Raw genomic sequence first — 20,341 nt, forward strand, 5'->3', positions numbered from 1 at the left:
CCAAATATAATGCTATTACCTATTATTATCATTAAAATAAGTTTCATCATGATCGCTGGATTTTAATGATCTTCATTCGATTTTGACTAAATTTGATTCTACGGCTGCATGTTTAAAAACTATACTTCGGTGCCGGTGTGTTCTTTTTTACTAAGCTTGCTAGGATTCTTATGTAGATTAAACAAAAGGGCACACGGGCATCGACTTTTTTTAATTTTGAAGAGGGGGGTTTTTTTTCTTTTTTTGAATTACACCGTAATGAAATCCAAAGCCAAATCACCTGATTATTTTACGAATCCGGGAAATTATACAATCGAATTAATACTAGTTCAGTCAAACTATTCAGGCTTATTAAATATCAAATTTGCTAACAAGTTAAAGCAAAAAGTATCATGATTGAGAATTAAATTATGTGAAATCATCTGAAAAAAAAACATTAAAAAAAAGGCCCTGATATCATTATCGATTTAATGAAATCTGAGAAAATATTCAGCCAACCTAATTCCTACAATAAATTTTCAATTTAACTTATCTCTAAATATTTGAAATAATCAAATTATTGAACATAAAATAACTGAGTTTCTGAATTTAAACATATCAAGGACTCCAATTGCAATTATAAAATCAAAACTCTTTGAAGCAATCATGGAAAAATATCATCAATTTATTAAAATGCTCGTAAATTTGAGAGGGGCGCCAAATTGATACTTCGCCAAGGGCGCCGTGGACCCAAGGTACGGCTCTGATCATCCGACAAATCAAATTTCATCATAATGTATCTAAATCAAACCGAATCAGCTAAACCGGTTCACCCAACCAATACAAGAGTTGAATTTAAATAATTTAAAGAATATAAAGAATTTAAAAAAAATACATTGAGATTTGAACATGTATTGTATGAGATATAATTTTGACAAATTTACTGTAACGCATTTTGCACGGGGTTTTTTTGTGCACCCCCTCCCCCCCCAAGCCCCGCCCAGAAATCTAATAGTACAAATATTTTTTTCTTAAAGTAGACATTCTGACGATTCTAAAACACTATAGATCATTGATGTTTGGTATTATTTTACTTATGTTCCAGGCTTTCGAAAAATCACTGTAACGCATTTTGCAGGCTTGGGGTTGTACCGGATTTTTTCTGTCTTGGGGTTGTGACTGTTATTTTATGAAATGTTGTTTCTGTGTCAAATACTAGTACCTCTAGCCAGTTTGTGACAACTTTGAACTTCTGATAACTTTGTTTAGTTAGTTTATATTAAAAATTGGTTTAAATTTAGTTTTTATAAGTAAAACTTATCAAAACATTAGTTAATAAACATCTATTTTTTATAAAATTGCTATTTTATTGGGTTTTTTGTCCTCTATCTGACCACCACAAAATTTCCCCCCGAGAGGTTTAACCGGTTCCGGGACAATCCGGATTGTTTAACGGTATTGTTCCGAAACAGTATTTTTGGTCCAAAAATGTCAATAAAAAGGATGAAAACAATGAATATTTTGAACAAATATTATTGAAACTTGTTTAATAGAGACTCTTACAACATAAAATAGCAATTTTATAAAAAATAGTTGTTTATAAACTAATGTTTTGATAAGTTTTACTTTAAAAAATAAATTTAAACCAATTTTTAATATAAACTAACTAAACAAAGTTATCAGAAGTTCAAAGTTGTCACAAGTGGCTAGAGGTACTAGTATTTTACACAGAAATAACATTTTATAAATGAATTCACTTAAATCCATCAGATTTTGTACTTTTATTAGGGGTACGGACAATTATTTGACCTCTTTTTTTTACTTTTTCAATAAAATATTTTTGTATTTTTTAAGAAAAAGTTTTTTGCAAATCCAATGACAGTGTCTTAAAGAGGACATTCTGCCGCGTCGATTGAAGTACAAAACATGGTATTTTAGTCGAATTTTATATACTTTTATATCACAAACATTTTCCGCACGGGGGGTACGGACAAATATTTGACTCACCGTAGTTCTGCTGGTTTGTTTACGCAAATTACTGGCAAAAATATTTGACAGCAGAAAATTTAGCGAAATTTTTCGCTGTTTACAGCGTGGTTCCCTACTACACTGGCAGAAATTCTACCGTAAGAAATGACAGTTGTCATACTCATCTCAGAGTTGAGTGATGGGACTCAACAAGCTTTTGTAACTAAGTGAAACTAAAAAGCAAAATGTGTGTAGTGAAGTGATAGAATGCAGTGAAATCGACCACTCAATTGAAATTTAATGTTCACACAGTGCTGGTTTAACAAATCAACAAATCCAACGCGTAATTAAACAAACACTATTATGTGAAGCGGGAATTTATTTGCAAACTCGTCAAAACAAACAGAATTATGTTTTCAAAACGTTTTCAACAAAATTTCACTAATTGAGAAAACGCAAATCCAATGCAAACAACCGCTGAACTAGCGGAGTTTCTCCCAACAACCAACAGAACAATCGTCTAGTTTATTTTGACACGAACTAGCAAAAAGCAAAGCAATCCACTTTAACGACCCCCGGGTCTTTTGTGGGCTCTGTTGCAAGTTTCTGCTCATTTCTAGGCGTCCGAAGGTTATGTGTACACAGCTAAAAAAGTAGTAATCCAGCTGCGTGTAAAGGCCTGGGTGTAAAATAAATATTGCATTATTTTATGCAATTTTATGTGATTTTACACCCTGAAACATGTAGCCCATCAGTATGGGAAACCTACTAGACCGAAATGTCAAGCTCATATATGCGTTTATCCTTACAGTTTTTCATCGGTCTGATGGCCGAGCGGGCTAAGGCGCCAGTCCTTGCTGTTGGTGCTGGGTTTGAATCCCGTCGGTTGCAACTTTTTTTTTGTGTTTGCAAAAAATGTACATGCAGTGTGTAATATTAAGTGTTTATTTTGACGAAGGTGATGTGCACGCTTTTGCATGCGATTTTACCATCGGATTTTTTGCTGTGTAGTGAGTCACCCAAAACCTCTATTTACGCAAATGAACCGACGTTTTACTTCCCCATCCGATAGAAGGCCAGGAGGATAAGGCGGGAATCGAACCCGCGACCCACAGCAACTTAGGGATCGGCAGCCGAAGCCGCTAACCACCGCGCTACGAGGCCCTCTTGACACGAAAAAAAAGACGTCAGCGAAACAAAACGCTGATCCAGTGCCATAAACCGCTCAACCCGCGAAGTAACCCTCTGGCTAAAAGAATTGTCTCCCGAAACCAGCAGAAGAATCTCCTGGTTGATTCTGAAATCTGGTAGCTCCTTCTTAGCCAGTAAAAATATTTGCTGATTCTAGCAAAACCGATCCCCCAAACAGTGAAAATTTTCACTAAACCAGTAAATGTTTTCACAAATTCGATCAAATTTGACTGAGTTCCAAACCAACGAAAAAAATAGAGATTCCAGGTAATTTTCCAGCAGGCTGAGATCAGCGATTTTGCTTGAAGATTCATACCCGTGATGTCTGGTCGACACATAATCCTTCAGTGGTTGTCTGTTAGCTTATATAGTATCGCACGGCATGTAGCTGCTTCCACGCAACAGCAAACTGTTGCGTTGCAGACATCACCAATGCTTGGGACAAAAGAATGTCACGCCAAGGGCATGTGATGGTAACGCACGACATCTTCAAAAAAAAAAAAATGGTTTGACACCGCAGACAGAGCCTTTAAGACATAGTATTCGATTTCGTAAACGCTTTTGGACATTTGTTGACCCGAAACTTCTGCGGGCTGTGAGATGATCATCTACCGAGAAAAAACCCTGCACCTGTGATAGCATGGATTTTATTTTTCTCTTAATATTTTTTTAATTATATTTTAGTTATTGGTGTAATAATAGTACAGTAGATGTCACCTTTTTTCAATCATAATAAAATGGAACTACTTAGGTTGTACCGCCTAGTTTTTATTTCTCTTCCTTCTGCGTATTACTACTTGCATTCATATTAGTTTCTTTTTTCAGCTCGCAAACAAATATCCTAGCTCACAAAGTTTCGCCTGATTACGGATTACGGTGCCGATTTATTTTAACATGAGACAAAAAATGTTTTTTTTTGTTTATAAATAAAATTATATAAAAAGAAATAACCTAACAAGAGCGAAATCACGTTGGTTTCCATAAATTAATCGAACTATGTTACATACTTAGAGTACTCACAATAAATTACATTTTATTTTTTCTGTTTTGCTACAGTACCCATTTTCGCGACATGCTTATTGGGTTTCACTCTTTCTTTCTTTTTTTTTTAGAGTGTCAACCTAATAACGGAGCGCGCGGGGTGCGTTACGAATTGCTGAGTGTTGTCGAACGTTACTCATCCTCTCGTGGAGAAGGGACTTTGTATTTATGATTTAGGCTTAAAATTCTATAAAATTACATTACTTATCGATCAAGGTAGTTTTTATTTAGATCATATTTGTATGTTTGTTTTGCTGTTTAATAATGCATTATTTTACGTGTTTTTTTTTTCTCGCGATATCCCAAGTTTAGCATCCTTGTTGGGGTGTGTGTTTGTTTGTGTGGGATGATAAGCCGAGTTTGTGCTTGGCTAAACTATGCTTTTTAAAACAGTTTCTAGAGGTGGATGTTCGAACCAAACCCGTAGAAATATATATAAACTGTATCGATTTGGGGCATCTGGTTGGTAGTGTTTTTATTTTGTTTCGATTATTTTCATGTGAGTATGCAGTGTATGTATAATTTAAATATGGTTTTTTACCTTGCAGTTTTTCTGCAGTTCTGCCTAGTGCATAATTTTTCTTAACAACCGTAAAGCTACAGCGAGAAATAAATGATTGGCTACTTATCGTCAATTGAATAAGAAATGATTGCAATTGCACCACTCGGAGGGGTGGGCATTTAAAACAAAAACTAAAAATAAAACCATCGCAAAGTATTATGTTACTCTATGTACAGCACTGTTACACATGTATGTAATCTAATGTTCTCGGAAATCCATAAAAATATGTGTAGATATCTGAGGTGTTTTGCAACTTGTTCGTTTCCCTGCTAAGATCTAAGTTGTTTATTCTTTTAAAAGATGAAAATAAGATGCTTTTGGCCGCCTCATTCCATCCGTTCAATCTAAAGAATCTAGATAATTATTATTTTATGCATTCTGCTTGTCAATTGCTACCTTTTTCCAATGATTTCCTCTAATTTACTCGTAAAAAATTGGGCAAATTTATGTCCCATGTTCAATACGAATGCCTTTTTTTGTTTGCTTTGTGTTTTCGTTTACCAACAAATATATTTTTTCTCCACGCATTTGTGTTGTTACTTAGTTGCATATTTGTACGTTACTAGAATGGCTCGGGACGATCGATTGTAAACGCGGTCCGCTCGTTTCGCTAAAGTAGAATCTAGAACCACATGCTTTGCTTCATTCGATACACATTCGACAGACAAGGTTTTTATTTATTTTGTTGTTGTGGTTTGGGGGGTGCAACTTAGCTCTACTAAACTGAAACTGTAATTGACTGTAAACGATCCAACAACAGAGTAGTGTGGCAGTATGGTTTGTTTTGAATTTAATTGAGCTCGCGTTTTGGGAATAAGTCAACGCGAGGAATGACGGATGGGCAATTCTCCAGGGCTGTGAACAGTGTTAATTTTAGAACTTTTAAGTTTGATCTAACCTTTGTGAGTTTTTTTTCTGTATGGCTAAAGAAGTCGGTTTGCACAATAAGTTCGTCCATACAATTTGGCAGAAAATGTTATGAAAATAATTTAAAAAATAACGATGAACTTTCTGATAAATTTTGTTGAAGTTGAGATTTTATTTTTCAGATGTGCAAAAAAAAATCAACAATTTTTAAATGTTTTTTTTTTTATTATTTTTTATCAAGCTATATAGCAATAGCAAGCTAAATATCAAAAACCGGTCAATGTTCATTTGTTAACTTTCGAAACAATGCAAAGTTTTAAAACATTTTCAACGTGATTTAAACACGGAGCAAAATGTGTGCTTCTCTAGTGCCGACGTAAACTTTAAGAACCTAGAATGAATGAAGTTGGTCACCGGAAAAGCGCTTCCCGAACACGGAGGTGAACTGCAAGTACCGAAAAGCGTAATTACTTTTCACAGAACTTGCACCTCCCAAACAACAAATACGAGAACTTCAAGTACCTAGATTGCCTAAAATTTATGTGTTATATGCAAGATACTGAACAAAAATTATTTTAGGTTGATTAACAAAGTCGATTAGAAACTCTGATATTAAAATAAATTTTTATGGTTGTTTTGTATGTATTGCCAAAATGGCAAATGTTAAAAATGAATGAACGAACCAGTGTTTTGAAATGGCTTCTTGAGTAACAAAAAAAAAAACCCTGGATATCCTTGCGAGAATTGCTCAAATTAACTTTGTGAACACGAACTGTGCATCAGTTCAACTGCAAGCTCCGAACAGATTTGCGGTAAAATTAAAGTTGAAGTTTGTGACCGTACAGCAACCGGAGGTGGCAGGTTTAAATGTAGTTTCAAAGATGAGAGATGACTCCACGACTGTCGACAATTTGGAAACTTTATTGTGTATAAATATATTAAAAGTTAATTTTAGTCAGAATTCAGTCTTTCAAACAAGGTTCTTCTAAGCTAATTTGTTTGTCACCGAAAATATTGAGCAATTGCTTGGCGGTTATGGCTTCTGGGAGAGATAACTCGTACACCTAAATGAAAATGTCGTCAAATGTGAAGGAACGGCTTGCTTGCTACTGCTGCTTTCTAGCCACAGCGTCTCATGTCGAAGTGTTGCCCGGTCGGTGCCTAGAGCTAGAGGAGGATGTGTTCGAGTGTTCGTCGTCCCAGTTCCAATCCTTTCCCTTTGGGCGAAATTTGGCCGACTTGTGCTTGTGGTGGTGATGGTGCTGGTCATTGCTGTTGGTGGTGGCAGTCGTCGTCATCGTCGTTCCCTGTTGAATTCCTCCATCTAGCGGAGGTCCCACCGCCATCGTGGCGCCACCACTTGTCCCTGCCGAACCACCCCCGAATCCATCGGTAAAGTCCTGGTCTAACGGTTCCGCGCTGCCCGTCGAGCTGAGCCGTCCACTTAGACTTTCCTCGTACTCTTCCCAGTTGCGTTCGCGGAACTTTTTCTTGTAGTGCTTCTCCGAAGATACCTTCGATTGGCGCTGGTACTTGAGCGGGATCTTGAGGCTGTTACTTCCGTGCATGAGATTGGCAGTCGCAGCTGCCGAAGGAGGACCTGCTGCAGACGCGGCCGCAGCAGACTGATGATACATCAACGGTGGACTCGACGAGGGGCTGGGCGTCCGTGGCAGTCCAACGTCCGACAGTGGAGGACTTTCGACCGGTTCCGCCGGCGAGGACTTGATGATTGGAACAATGTGCTTCATCATGCCGCCACTGCTACTGCTGCTTCCGCTTCCCGCACTAACACTGCTCGGTGGCACGTCCAGCTGCGACGAGGACGAAGAAGACGACAGGAAGGTGCGGCTGTGGTCACTCTGGTTGATGCCCGAGTCCGGCGAGGTAGTGCAACTGGTGGACGAGGGCGGCGCGTCCTCGTTCGATCGACGCGTTTTGTCCAGCTCCGTCGACGCAAACGCCACCAACCGATCGAACCCGGAACTGACGCGGTCGTGCCAGCTCGATTCATCGTCCCCAACGTCATCTGTTTATTTTTATCGGAAAATCACAGTTCAATGTGAGGGAAAAACGAAAAACAATATTGATAATGCATTAGTGAAAGCCGGATCGTACGCGAGACTCGTAACATTGCGCTCGATGAAGGAAGAATGATCGTGGTGTTGTTCGATGTTGATGAGAGTGATGAGCTCCTCGTGGAAATGTGTGCTACAAATCGGATATACTGATATTGTTGTTACTGATAGCGCGGCGCTCCCGACAGTCACGATGACATTGTTAATCACAACAATACCGCGATTTGTGTTACTATTTACAGCGCGATGGAGAACCCCTCCGACACCTAACGCATCCAATTCCCACACCCCCTCTATCTATTCTAAGAAAATTCAGTAAACGACAAAATTGGGATGCACTAGACAACTTCACAATTGTGTTTCATTATAATTTAAAATGTCAAATGAGGTAAGCTAGTAAAACAACTACAGTAACCATAACCAGGAATAATGTCATACAATTATACGAAAGCATGCAATAACTTTGAATTAGTAACTTACTACTAAACAGTCGATGGCTTCACGATCTCACACGGCTGGTTCCCTAAATTGTTATTGTTTATTCGCACTCTGCTGGGCTTGGTTGTTTAACATGATTTTTTAAACCGAATGGCCCGGTTTATCGCGTGATAAAATTCTTGTATTTACACTATCCTTTCGCGTGTGCAAAATACATTCCAACCACCAAGCCTTCCAAAAAGTTGGAACGGCAACTCTAACTCGCTGGTTCTTGGGCATAACTTAACCGATCGAGACGATTCCATTTTCCAGTAAGGATGTCTAGATGATGAAAAATAAGAAAGTTGCACACAATTCCGCGGAGGGAAGCGCGACAAAAAAAAAAGTTGGAACGATGTTTTTGGATCGCTAAATTTACAGATTTCATCAAATCTAGTTCCGCAAGGTTCTAAGCTTATCTAGGTATCCTTGGAAATCACTGGAAAAAAGAATCGTCCAGATTGATTGAGTTATGCCCAGGGGTTGAAGTTCCAACTTTTTTGGAAGGTTTGGGCGTCTGTGTAAGAGGGACATGCGACATCGGTGTTCCAGTGTTTGAAGAAGCTTTTAGCTTGTAAAATTCCTAGAAAAAATGATACGTCATTTGTGGATGGCGCCTGATCGATGTATGTTTCCAGAACATTTTCCAAAAGAATCAATTTATTTTTAGCTTGCTGTGAATTCACTTTTGGATTTTTTTTTCGATTCAATATGCGTAAAAAATATACGAATATTAATTTCTGCGATTTCCAAAGTTCTTGGGATAATCTTTGGATAACCTAATTTGGACTGCATTCTCACTCTTAGCTTAGATGAGACCCCGATGGTTTGACACCAACTGTTGAATAAACGGGGTCACTTTTTAGGTTGACACCCCTTTTACACGGAGTTCACACACACTAACAAACGTTTGTTTTGATAGTGTGCGTGAGCACAGTGTAAAAAGTGACAGTTTGTCACTTTATAGGTTGACTTTGACCAACCAACGGCGTCAAACGAAAAAGTGACCAACTACCGGGGGTAGAGTGTAGTTGGTTGATTCAAAGAGGGCGAGAGTAAAGCCAAAATTATCATTTTAGCAATTTAAAAAATTAAAAACAAACAATTAAGACTAATTAACGACATAATGTCATTCTTCATACGCGGTGATTATTGCACTCGATTGTAATATTTCGATTCTAAACATAAACTTTGAATAATATTTTCAACAGCCTTATTGCGAAAATAAACATAAATTTAAAAGCAATAAAGTAGAGTTAAGGAAAACAATGTATTTTATTAAATGACCAGTAAAAATAGCATCAGCCAAGACGTCCATCCAACATAGATTTTAGGTTGTTTTTTTATACAGTCCAAACCCGATTATCCGATGTTTCGATTATCCGAAGTTTTGTTGGCCGAAATCTTGGATTAAAAATTTTTAAATCACTTAACTTTATTTATGAGTCTTACTAAAGCTCGACAACTTTGAAAACTAAACAAAAAATGTGATTCGATTATCCGAAGTGCATTTTTTTCTAAAGCCTTCGTAAATTCGATTCTGACCCACAAAAAAATGTTGTGAAAAATTTAAGCCAAAAATAATATTATTATACAGCAATTCCATTCGAAAAGAGCACACACGAAACAAAATTCTCCGATTGGACACACAATTTTTCTGGGGGACCTCGTAGACCCACCTTCACGTATACCTATCGACTCAGAATCAAATTCATGAAGATATTTCTTTGCGTGTGTATGTCTGTAAGTCCGTGCACCGAAAAATACGCACACGATTATCTCCGGACTGGCTGAACCGATTTGGACCGTTTAAGTCTCATTCGATCCGTCTTGAGGTCCCACAAGACCCTAGTTAATATTATGAAATTTAGAAAGGTACTTCAAAAGTAATGCTAAAAAACGATATTATCTAAACTTCGGAAGATTGTAAAAAGGGTGGTTTTTGTAAGAAAACCCATCTTGCTATATAACATTAGAAAGGTATTTGAAAGACCTTTCCAACGCGTTCGAAAGATTGATAATCTGACAACCCCATCAAAAGTTATGAGCACTTAAGTGCTATTTATACACTTTTTTGAGGCCGGATCTCAAATATTTTGATGAAAAAGTTGTCCGGATCTGTCATGCGACCCATCGTTAGATAGGTAATCAAAAGATCTTTCCAACGAGTTCAAAAGATGAAGGATCTGACAACTCTATCAAAAGTTATAAGTACTTTAGTGTTTTTAATACACTTTTTTTGGAGCCGGACTTTTTTTTAAGGCTGTGTTGTGTAATCACTTTATGAATACGAGGAAGGCACCTTCCACCTAAAGGTAGATGAAGTAAGGCTGGTTCAAATATTTTTAAAAGTTTTTGTCACACCCCCTTCAAAATTGGCCCGAAAAATCAGGGGACAAAAAAAATATTTTTACAATAAACTTCAAAATTTCAATGAAAATTCAAGTGCAACCAGCTGAAATCAAATTAAAATACATTCTTATGCGTTTAAAATCATTTTTAGCATGTTTGGGTTTATTAAAAAATCTTAAGATTTTTTGAAAATTTTCGATGCAAAACCTTTTTTTTCGATACAATTTTTGTTTTTGTCAGATCTTAGATTTTTTGAAAACTAATGATTGCAAAACAACTGAACTAGTGTAAAATGCATTTTAAAACACTTTTTTCATTTAAATGTGAAGACTATGGCTTGTTATTTAAATTTTTATATTTTATTTTTTTGCCCCCCCCCTTGACCTTGGCCACGGCCGAGGGACAAAAACTTTTTTTAATATTTGCATCGGCCTAACGTTTAAAAAAAAACATGACTTTTCCATTTTAACCGATTTTACCTGTTTTGGACGCAAATGAAAGGGGGCCTTTCAAAGAAAAAAAAAAATAGTTTGAGGACCGATAAGTCCAGACTAACAAATGAAAATATCGCATGAAAGTTTCAAATGCCATTTCGCCTGTGCATTAGGGTGCCCAGAGTATGGTATTTTTTTGAAAACCAAGCTCCACAAGCTGAATATGGTTTCTTGGGCTATTTAGGACTCTGAGCTAAATATAAGCAAAATCGGTCAACTTTTACCCATTGATACTCGAAAGTAAAATTTGCAGGAGAAAAATTGAAAAATGTATGAAAACCTCAATTTTCTTACCGTTTTGTCTGCAAGGAGCGCTACTTGCATCCAACTATTCTCAAAAGTGAGATTCTTATTGGAAATGTAATGTTCTACAACTTTGTCGATCATGCCAAAGCTGTAAACTGCCGCTCAAATCAAGTCCGCCCCATATGTAATTTCGTCAATTTTGAGTTAAAGGTGTAGTCGGGTTCAAAATCATCTGAACTATCAGAAAAACCAATAAAATTTAGTAGTTTATTCTAGAAAACCGTAGAAAATTCACTTGTTCGAAATATTCTAACACGTAACCTTATGGGCGGGACAACATTGACTTGCGTTTTTCTTGGCTTGCTGTTTTTACATATGGGACGGACACGATTAGAGCGGCAGTAAACCGCGATCCTGAAAAGTTATTAGCGATTTAAAAAAGTAATTTTTGTACGAAAAACAGTTTTTTCACCAACTTTAGGCTCGAGTATCAATGGGTTAATCTTAACCAATTTCGCTAAAAATTTACAGTGATTTTTAAAATAACCCAAAAAAATCGTTTTCCGCTTTGGAGCTGGGGGTTATTTATTCTGGACACCCTACTGTGTATGGACCAAAAAGCCTGCTACGTCCAGACTGGTGGCAAGCTTGTCAAAAAGTGAACCTCGCTTTTGACAGTCCATATAGGCTAAACGCTCCATAAACTGATTGCACAAAATAGGGCATACAGGCCATTTATGAGTCAATTCGAAAATAAGTTTATCTAATATTATGGTTTGTAATTTGAAGTGTTATTTATTGTCTAGTTTTTTTTAAACCAAGCCATGCGGCAACGCTTCCACCTCGTAAATGGGAGTTCAGAACCCGGTGCGGACCAACATAGCAGTTTATCGTTTCCCTTTTGGATTCGATTTCTAAGTAAAGGAAAAGTAGTTTATCGTCATAAGCTGGACATTATCTTCTTGGAATATGTTTATAAGTTAACATTAAAAAATGTTAACAATTGACTTCGTCCTCAAAAGGCTGGATAATATTTTATTTTTTTCTAGTTATTTATTTTTTGACAAAACATATTCAACATTATTCATTAAAAACAAAACTTAAAATATTTTTTCACAAAAAAACCTTTTTTTCAATTGGGCGTCATCCATAAAGTATGTCACGCTCTAGGGGGAGGGGGGGTCTGAGCAAGTGTGACATTGCATGTTATAAGTATAGGAAAAACGTGACAAAGGGAAGAGGGGGAGGGGGGGTAAATTTTGGCTGATTTTAGCGTGACGTACTTTATGAATGATGAAGCCTTGCACATTTGCTGGCTCTTTTACCCTATATTTAGCGTCAGAGGGGTAAAGCGACCAAATAGCCTGGTCTACGGTCCAACCAATGTGAGTATCGCGGCCCATACATACAATTTGACAATCTTGCCTGGCTACGTTTGAATTTTTTTGTCAGATTCCTAGGAAAATTTTACGTAACACGTAACCTTTTTTGTGGATATTATTTACAATGCAACTTTGTAAGAATTTTCATCTCTGATCAGTCTTGCATAGGTGAGCCAAACGAGTGGGGCAAAATAGTTTCTTGAGATAATTGATTGATTCTTTTAAGTCATGAAAAATATTTAAACTGAGTTAGGATGATTTCATAAGAGTTATATAAATTATAGGTTTTTTTGGTTGGATAAAATATTTACACTTTTTCTTTTGTTTAATACTCTGTTTGCCAAGATATTTCAATCTTTTCAATTCACCTCTTCCCGGACCCCATTGCCAAATGTTACCAAAATATTAGCTCCACCCCAAATGTTACCAGCCACTGTTGATTGAAACGTGTGTGAAATGTATTTACAGCAAATCCTCATATCCGATTTTGTTTTGTGTAGATGAGAGTATGAAAATATGTCATTGAAACTGAACTTGAACAAAAATAAAACATAAAACAAACAGAAAATAAAAAAATAAATAAATAAAAACAAACAAACTCAAGAAGGTAAAAAAACTAAACTTTTGCAAGTAACCAGTTTCATTATGCTCGTGGTCGTGGTACCTGTTTTTGCATGAGTTTCGAGAGTGGGAAAAGGAGTAGGAGGACGAGGAGGAGGAGGAGCCGGGAGTGGGTGCACTGACGATGGCGAGTTGGTCACGGTTTGCACACACACGCACACGCAAACTTACCAGTTGTTGCCGTTGTTGTTCTACGGTTCTACACGCGGAAGAACGCAAGTCTGATTTGGAGAAAGTCGACCCTAGTACAAGAGGTGTTTGGTAGTGGCTTTATGGGAGTGCAGTCAGAGGTTGAAGTGGTTGGTGGTTACGGCCACCAGTGATCATCACATCTTGCTGCCATTGTCATTTGGAGGGGTACGAATTGTTGGGGTGGTTGTGGTACTTGTTTGCGGAACCACTTCCGCTGCCGCCTCCACCATGGGAACGGTGGTGATGCTGCGGCGGAGGGCGATGATTCCCGGCGGCGGCGGCGGCGGCCATCGGTTTCTGGATGCGATACTGCTGGTGTTGGCCATAGTTACGACTGCTGGCGGACGACGTCGTAGTCGTCGGGTTTGAACAGCCAGTTGTAGCACTGCTCATGGAACCCCCGCCGTACGGCAGGTTGATCACCTTGACCGATGAGGTTGGTTGGTGTTGCTGTTGCTGTTGCGGTTGATGGTGTTGCTGCTGCTGTTGGGGATGGTGCTTGCTCAGCAACAAGTTACCGCCTTTGGCAACGGAAGGCGTCCCTACTGTCGAAGACATTGGAACGATTACATCGATTACGGTGGTGCACGGTACTGCGGTTATAATTTTGTACATTGTTGCAGTTTTGGTTGGTGTTGACATTGTTGTTGAGGTTGTTGAAGATGTTGTTGTAGTTGTTGTTGTTGTCGAGGAAGAAGAGAAAGTGGTAGTGGTAGTAGAAGAGCTAGAGACACAGGTACCGCGGCCTAGGACCAATATACACATTTTATACACAAAATTTTGGTTTGCTCAGGGAAAGTAAAGGTTTTTGTTTGTCGTCATTATACATCACACAGTTCAATGCGTTCGGCACGAGGAGGAAAAAAGTTCCTTCAGTTTTGATTGATGTTAGAAAAAGGCAAATTATAAACTAACTCAAACTTAAACGTAACTAAACCAAAGGTAAATATACTTAAATAAAATCAATGAAACAAAACTTGCGTGAAAGCAACCTAATGTGGATGAAAGAAGGCCGACACAGAATATCCTGTGAACACCCGTGTAGTGTCAACTGCTGCATAGGACGACGACACTCACGCGGGTGGTAACCCTCTCAAAATTGAACCGACGCTGGTCGCGCACCCTTTTAAGGGGATGCTTACCTACATGATACTTGGTGGTTAGTTTGTTCGGTATGGTTAAGAAGCAAGCGTTATCAAAAAGGCGGAATTTTGAACGAATCCTAAAGTTGATCTATCAAAGAAACACTTTCGCTAACATTGCTGCTCGGAAGGTACGGTTGATGGTTGATTGAAAAGTTAGATATGCAATGTGCCCTTACTCTGTCTTTCTCAAGTATGTCTTGTTGGCGATTGCAGTAAGATTTATTCACCAACCCACAGCATCGTTGCTCGGAAGGCACGGCGTTAAAATAATTAATCAGCATAGATTTTGTTTTTATTGTGTGTTCTCAAAATTACGAAAAATGCAATTTCATAAGCTGAGCAGTTCTCTACGGAATCGGTATTTTTTCTTTAATTTTAATTTTTGTATTTTTTAATCCGACTGAAACTTTTTTGGTGCCTTCGGTATGCCCAAAGAAGCCATTTTGCATCATTAGTTCGTTTACAGAATTGATTTGTGAAAATTCAAAAATCTGTATCTTTTGAAGGAATTTTATCACTATTTTTTATATGTTTTAGAGGACATCAAATGCAAACTTTTCAGAAATTTCCAGAATGGGCAAAAAATCTTTGACCGAGCTATAATTTTTTGAATCAATACAGATTTTTTTCAAAAAATCGAAATATTGGTCGCAAAAATTTTTCAACTTGTGTTTTCGATGTAAAATCGAATTTGCAATCAAAAAGTTCTTTAGTGAATTTTTGATAAAGTGCACCGTTTTCAAGTTAAATCCATTTTAAGGTAACTTTTTTGAAAATAATCGCAGTTTTTCATTTTTAAAATTAGTGCCCATGTTTGCCCACCTTTGAAAAACATATTTTTGAAAAGCTGAGAAAATTCTCTATATTTTGCTTTATTGAACTTTGTTGATACGACACTTAGGGGAAATTCTCGTATCTTTGGCAGGTTAAGCTCTCGCTCCTAACTCCATCCAATTTGCTGATTTTCACTATTTAAACAACTAATTTTGCAAAACTTTTGGTAGAAACTTGCTTGCTCACTTCTTATTGAGCTATTTATCACTCGATTTCAGTTGAAAACGCTTTTAATTAGCTTTAATTGCATGTCAAAGTTCTGACCTGCCAACATTAGATGCACGCTGGAATTAGATGCTGTTCCCCTAGTTGCTGAGATATTGCTATGCAAAGGTTTAAAAACAGAAAAAATGATGTTTTCTAAGTCTCACCCAAACCCAAATGTCGAGATCTCAGCAACTAATGGTCCGATTTACAATGTTAAAATATGAAACATTCGTGAAACGTAATGTCGATCTTTTCGAAAAAAATATTTTCAAAAATGTAAAATCAAGACTAACATTTGAAACGGGCCAAATATTCAATATTACGCCCTTTTGAAATTTTAGTCTTGATTTACATTTTTTGAAAATATTGTTTTTGAAAAGATCGGAAAATTTCACGAATGTTTCATATCTTAACATTGTAAACCGGACCATTAGTTGCTGAGATATCGACATTAGAAAATGGTGGGTTGTTAGGGTGAGACTTAGAAAACATCAATTTTCTTGTTTTTAAACCTTTGCATGGCAATACCTCAGCAACTAAGGGTCGTATCAACAAAGTTTAATAAAGCAAAATGTAGAGAATTTTCTCAGTTTTTCAAAAAAATAAAAAAAATCAAAGGTGGGCAAACATGGGCACTAATTTTAAAAATGAAAAACTGCAATTATTTTCAAAAAAAGATACTTAAAATGGATTTAACTTGAAAGCGGTGCACTTTATCAAAAATTCACTTAAATATTTTTTTATTGCAAATTTGATTTTACATCGAAAACTCAAGTTGAAATTTTTTTGCGACCAATATTTCGATTTTTTGAAAAATTCTGTATTGATTCATAAAATCATAACTCGGCCAAAGATTTTTTGCCCATTCTGGAAATTTCTGAAAAGTTGGCATTTGATGTCCTCTAAAACATATAAAAAAATAAAATAGTGTTTTTTTTGCAAACCAAGTTTTAGTGACAAAAAGTTAAATTAAAAATCACCAATTTTTTTTACTGTGTATCATTTTTTTCAGTGTAGTATGGATCTACAACTTTGCCGAAGACACCAAATTGATCAAAAAATTCCTTCAAAAGATACAGATTTTTTGAATTTTTCACATGTCATTTTTGTATGGACAGCTGCCAAATTTGTATGGAAAATTATATGAACGAACTAATGATGCAAAAGGGCTTTTTTGGGCATACCGAAGGCACCAACAAAGTTTCAGCCGGATCAAGAAATACAAAAAAAAAAAAACGAATGACCGAAATCTCACATAATTGGTCAGCTATGAGCAATAGGGCATAGTTGATTTACAGTGTTGGCATTTTTTAATTCTAAAAATAATTTAGAAATAACAAGATTTTCAATTCAGAGAGAAACTGCAGTCTACATCTTTTTGCCTTCCTCACCTTACTGAGGAAAGGCTATAAAATCACTCGAAAACTGAATTTCTCAATCAGATCTCCTATACCCACCTTAATGTATACCTATCGACTCAGAATCAAATTCTGAGCAAATGTCTGTGTGTGTGGTGGGATGTAGATCAAAAAATTTTCACTAGATTATCTCGAGACTGGCTGAACCGATTTTATCCGTTTTGACCTCATTCGATCCGTCTTGGGGTCCCATAAGTCGCTATAAAAAAATATGCAGTTTAGTTAAGTATTTCAAAAGTTATGCTTTTATACATTTTCAGAAAGGTATTTGAAAGACCTTTCCAACGATTCAAGACATTGAATATCTGACAACCCTATCAAAAGTTATAAGCACTTTAGTGTTATTTATGCACTTTTTGGAGGCCAGGTCTCAGATATTTTGATGAAAACATTGTCCGGATCTCTCATGCGACCTATCGCATCAACATTTTCATAGTGAGAATCGATTCCTCAGACAATTTTACATAAAAGTCTTCATATTGACCATTGTCCTATGTGTCATAAGCAAACTTATGGGAAATTGGACGAGCTTTCCAGTAAAAATATTTACGAGACTGAAAAATTAAGTCTGTCATATAGAAATTGCAAAAAACACAAAAAAACCTATTTTTTCAACATTTTTATTTTTAAACCCGCTGTATCTTCACAAGGATTAGACATAGGGCAATGGTCAATATGGAGACTTTTATGTTAAATTGTCTGAGGAATCGATTCTCACTATCGGTTTTTTGAAAGTTTTGACGTTTAGACCACTTATCAAAAAAACACTGTTTGTAAATGATTTTTATATTTTTTAGGAGAGACTGCGATTTTCGTGAGTCTTTTTGTCACATTTTAGGCTATTTTCACAAAAATTTTGAACGAAAAAAAATTGTGACATCACCTTAAAATTTAACTTTTAAACTTGAAAATTGAAAATTTTCATAAAATTGGCGTGTATTTTTCTTTCAGTGTATTTTTTTCAGAAAGCCCATAAAATTTCCTACAAATTTGTCTTTGACCACTTTTTGATACGGCTTCGAGATACAGTGATTTGCCTTCCTCACTGATCCACCATCCGACCCATCGTTGGTTAGGTTATCGAAAGACCTTTCCAACGAGTCCAACACATTGAAGATCTGGCAACCCTGTCTCGAGATATGGCCCCTTAAGTGATATTGGTGTACTTGTTTATTCCGGATCTAAAAAATAGATGAAATTTGTGTACAGCCATTGTTGGTAATGAGTGAGGAAGGCTCCAACCACATAGGTGGATTAAGAGCGAGTTTTTCACCAATGTGTAACAGGTCGTATCGAGGTGCTCCGATTCGGATGAAACTTTCAGCGTTTGTTTGTCTATACATGACATGAACTCATGCCAAATATGAGCCCTCTACGACAAAGGGAAGTGGGGTAAAACGGGCTTTGAAGTTTGAGGTCAAAAAAACATAAAAAATCTTAAAATTGCTCGCATTTCCGTAAAACTTCATCAATTCCAACTCTCTTAGATGCATTCGAAAGGTCTTTTGAAGCACTTCAAAATGTGCCTTAGACATCCAGGATTAGTTTGACTTTTTCTCTTAGCTTTTGCAAATAACTGTCAAAAATAGATTTTTTTAAAACCTTAATATCAATTTCCAACAGCCTCCAACACCCATACTCCCATAGGTCAAAAGATAGGTAATTTCATGGACTATAAGCCTACGGTATTAACTTTTTGGCCAATCGCAGTTTTTCTCATAGTTTTTCGGTTTTTCTACAACAAACATTTTACAACGTTAGTTTTTGCCCTGTAGGCCTCCATAGCGGCACTTTTTGGTCTCAATTTTGTCATATTCGGAATCCTCGGACAATTTAACGTAAATTAGAAGCATTGGAGTTGTGAATTTGATTCGAAAAATTGCTATTTAGAATGAATTAAAATATTTTTTTAACAATTTGCTGGATTAGGGGTAAAACAGGGTTTCGCCTACTTGATACAGCATTTGACGTATTGATCATAGGGTAAATAAAATCTTTTTCTTTTTTCAAAAATGTTTTATTTAAATATTTTTAAAATCAAAATTACAATTCCAATACTTTTAACTTACGTGAAATTGTCCGAGGATTCCGAATATAACAAAATTGAGACCAAAAAGTGCCGCTATGGAGGCCTACAGGGCAAAAACTAACGTTGTAAATTGTTTGTTGAAGAAAAATCGAAAAACTATGACAAAACCTGCGATTGGCCAAAAAGTTAATACCGTAGGCTTATAGTCCATGAAATTGCCCATCTTTTGACCTATAGGAGTATGAGTGTTGGAGGATGTTGGAAAAAGATATTAAGGTTTTAAAAAAATCCATTTTTGACAGTAATTTGCAAAAGCTAAGAGAAAAAGTCAAACCAACCCTGAATGTCTATGGCACATTTTGAAGTGCTTCAAAAGACCTTTCGAATGCATCTAAGAGAGTTGGAATTGATGAAGTTTTACGGAAATGCGAGCAATTTTAAGATTTTTTATGATTATTTGACCTCAAACTTCAAGGCCCGTTTTACCCCACTTCCCTTTGTCGTAGAGGTCTCATATTTGTCATGAGTTCATCTCATGTATAGACAAACAAACGCTGAAAGTTTCATCCGAATCGGAGCACCTCGATACGACCTCTAGAACAAACCGAGCAATATTTACGAATACTGCCTCTTAAGTTAGTTTTTTAAATTACAAAATACAAAAATATTTAAATGACTTACGCCCTTCTCAAATGTCACTTTTGAGTACAATTAGCTCCATATACACAAAAATGGCTTATATAGGCCTAGGATAACATGTCTAAAAAGTTTCATTGAAATCGGAGAGGGTCGGGTACAAAAGTACCAGACAAATTCCCGATTTGAGCTGGAATTGCTCGCATTCCAACGAATAAGCACCAATCGACATGCCTTCCAAGCTACAGTTCTTGTTGCATCGCGTGGAAACTTGTCACTCACATGCCTCATCGAGGTGCCGGCAAAACTACATACAGAATAACAGATAAAAACTTGTTTATCATGTATTATATTTTATCTGACATTTTTCGGTCTGCCTTCCGAGCTGCAATGCTATGGAAATGTGCTTTCCAAGGTAAAAAAAAACAAAAATTAAAAAAATGTTGATGCGCACGATCGAATATCGTAGACTAAAACATGTTTCTAAAACCATCTGCTTAACCGAGGACTCAACGAGTTTGCATCCTTCAATGTTCCGCTTCTTCTCTGAAGATCCGCTCGTTTCAAGGTTGTGTCGTAGTGTTAATACGACACGCAATGCTTTATACGCACACACACACAC

The 20,341-nt window shown here is 36.7% G+C and overlaps 1 protein-coding gene across 4 annotated transcripts in view; it reads right to left on the reverse strand.

The window, feature by feature from the left end:
• Positions 1 to 3,769: 3,769 nt before the first annotated feature.
• The window catches only part of LOC6032769 (histone-lysine N-methyltransferase, H3 lysine-79 specific), a 45,210-nt gene continuing 28,638 nt past the window's right edge, over positions 3,770 to 20,341 (reverse strand). Inside the window, exons 7-8 of one of the 4 annotated variants that reach the window (XR_005278271.1) lie at positions 13,430 to 13,992; positions 7,505 to 7,637 (exon numbers count right to left, since the gene is read on the reverse strand). Coding sequence is in view for 1 of the 4 variants with exons in the window: in XM_038260419.1 (XP_038116347.1) it covers positions 6,742 to 7,637 (896 nt within the window). In the remaining 3 variants the exon portion in view is untranslated. Of the gene's footprint in view, positions 7,638 to 13,429; positions 14,044 to 20,341 lie in introns of all 4 variants that reach the window. The other 3 variants (XR_005278270.1, XR_005278269.1, XM_038260419.1) reach the window with 3 other exon arrangements.

Source organism: Culex quinquefasciatus, chromosome 3, assembly GCF_015732765.1.
Source record: "Culex quinquefasciatus strain JHB chromosome 3, VPISU_Cqui_1.0_pri_paternal, whole genome shotgun sequence".
In the NCBI taxonomy this organism is placed as follows: domain Eukaryota; kingdom Metazoa; phylum Arthropoda; class Insecta; order Diptera; family Culicidae; genus Culex; species Culex quinquefasciatus.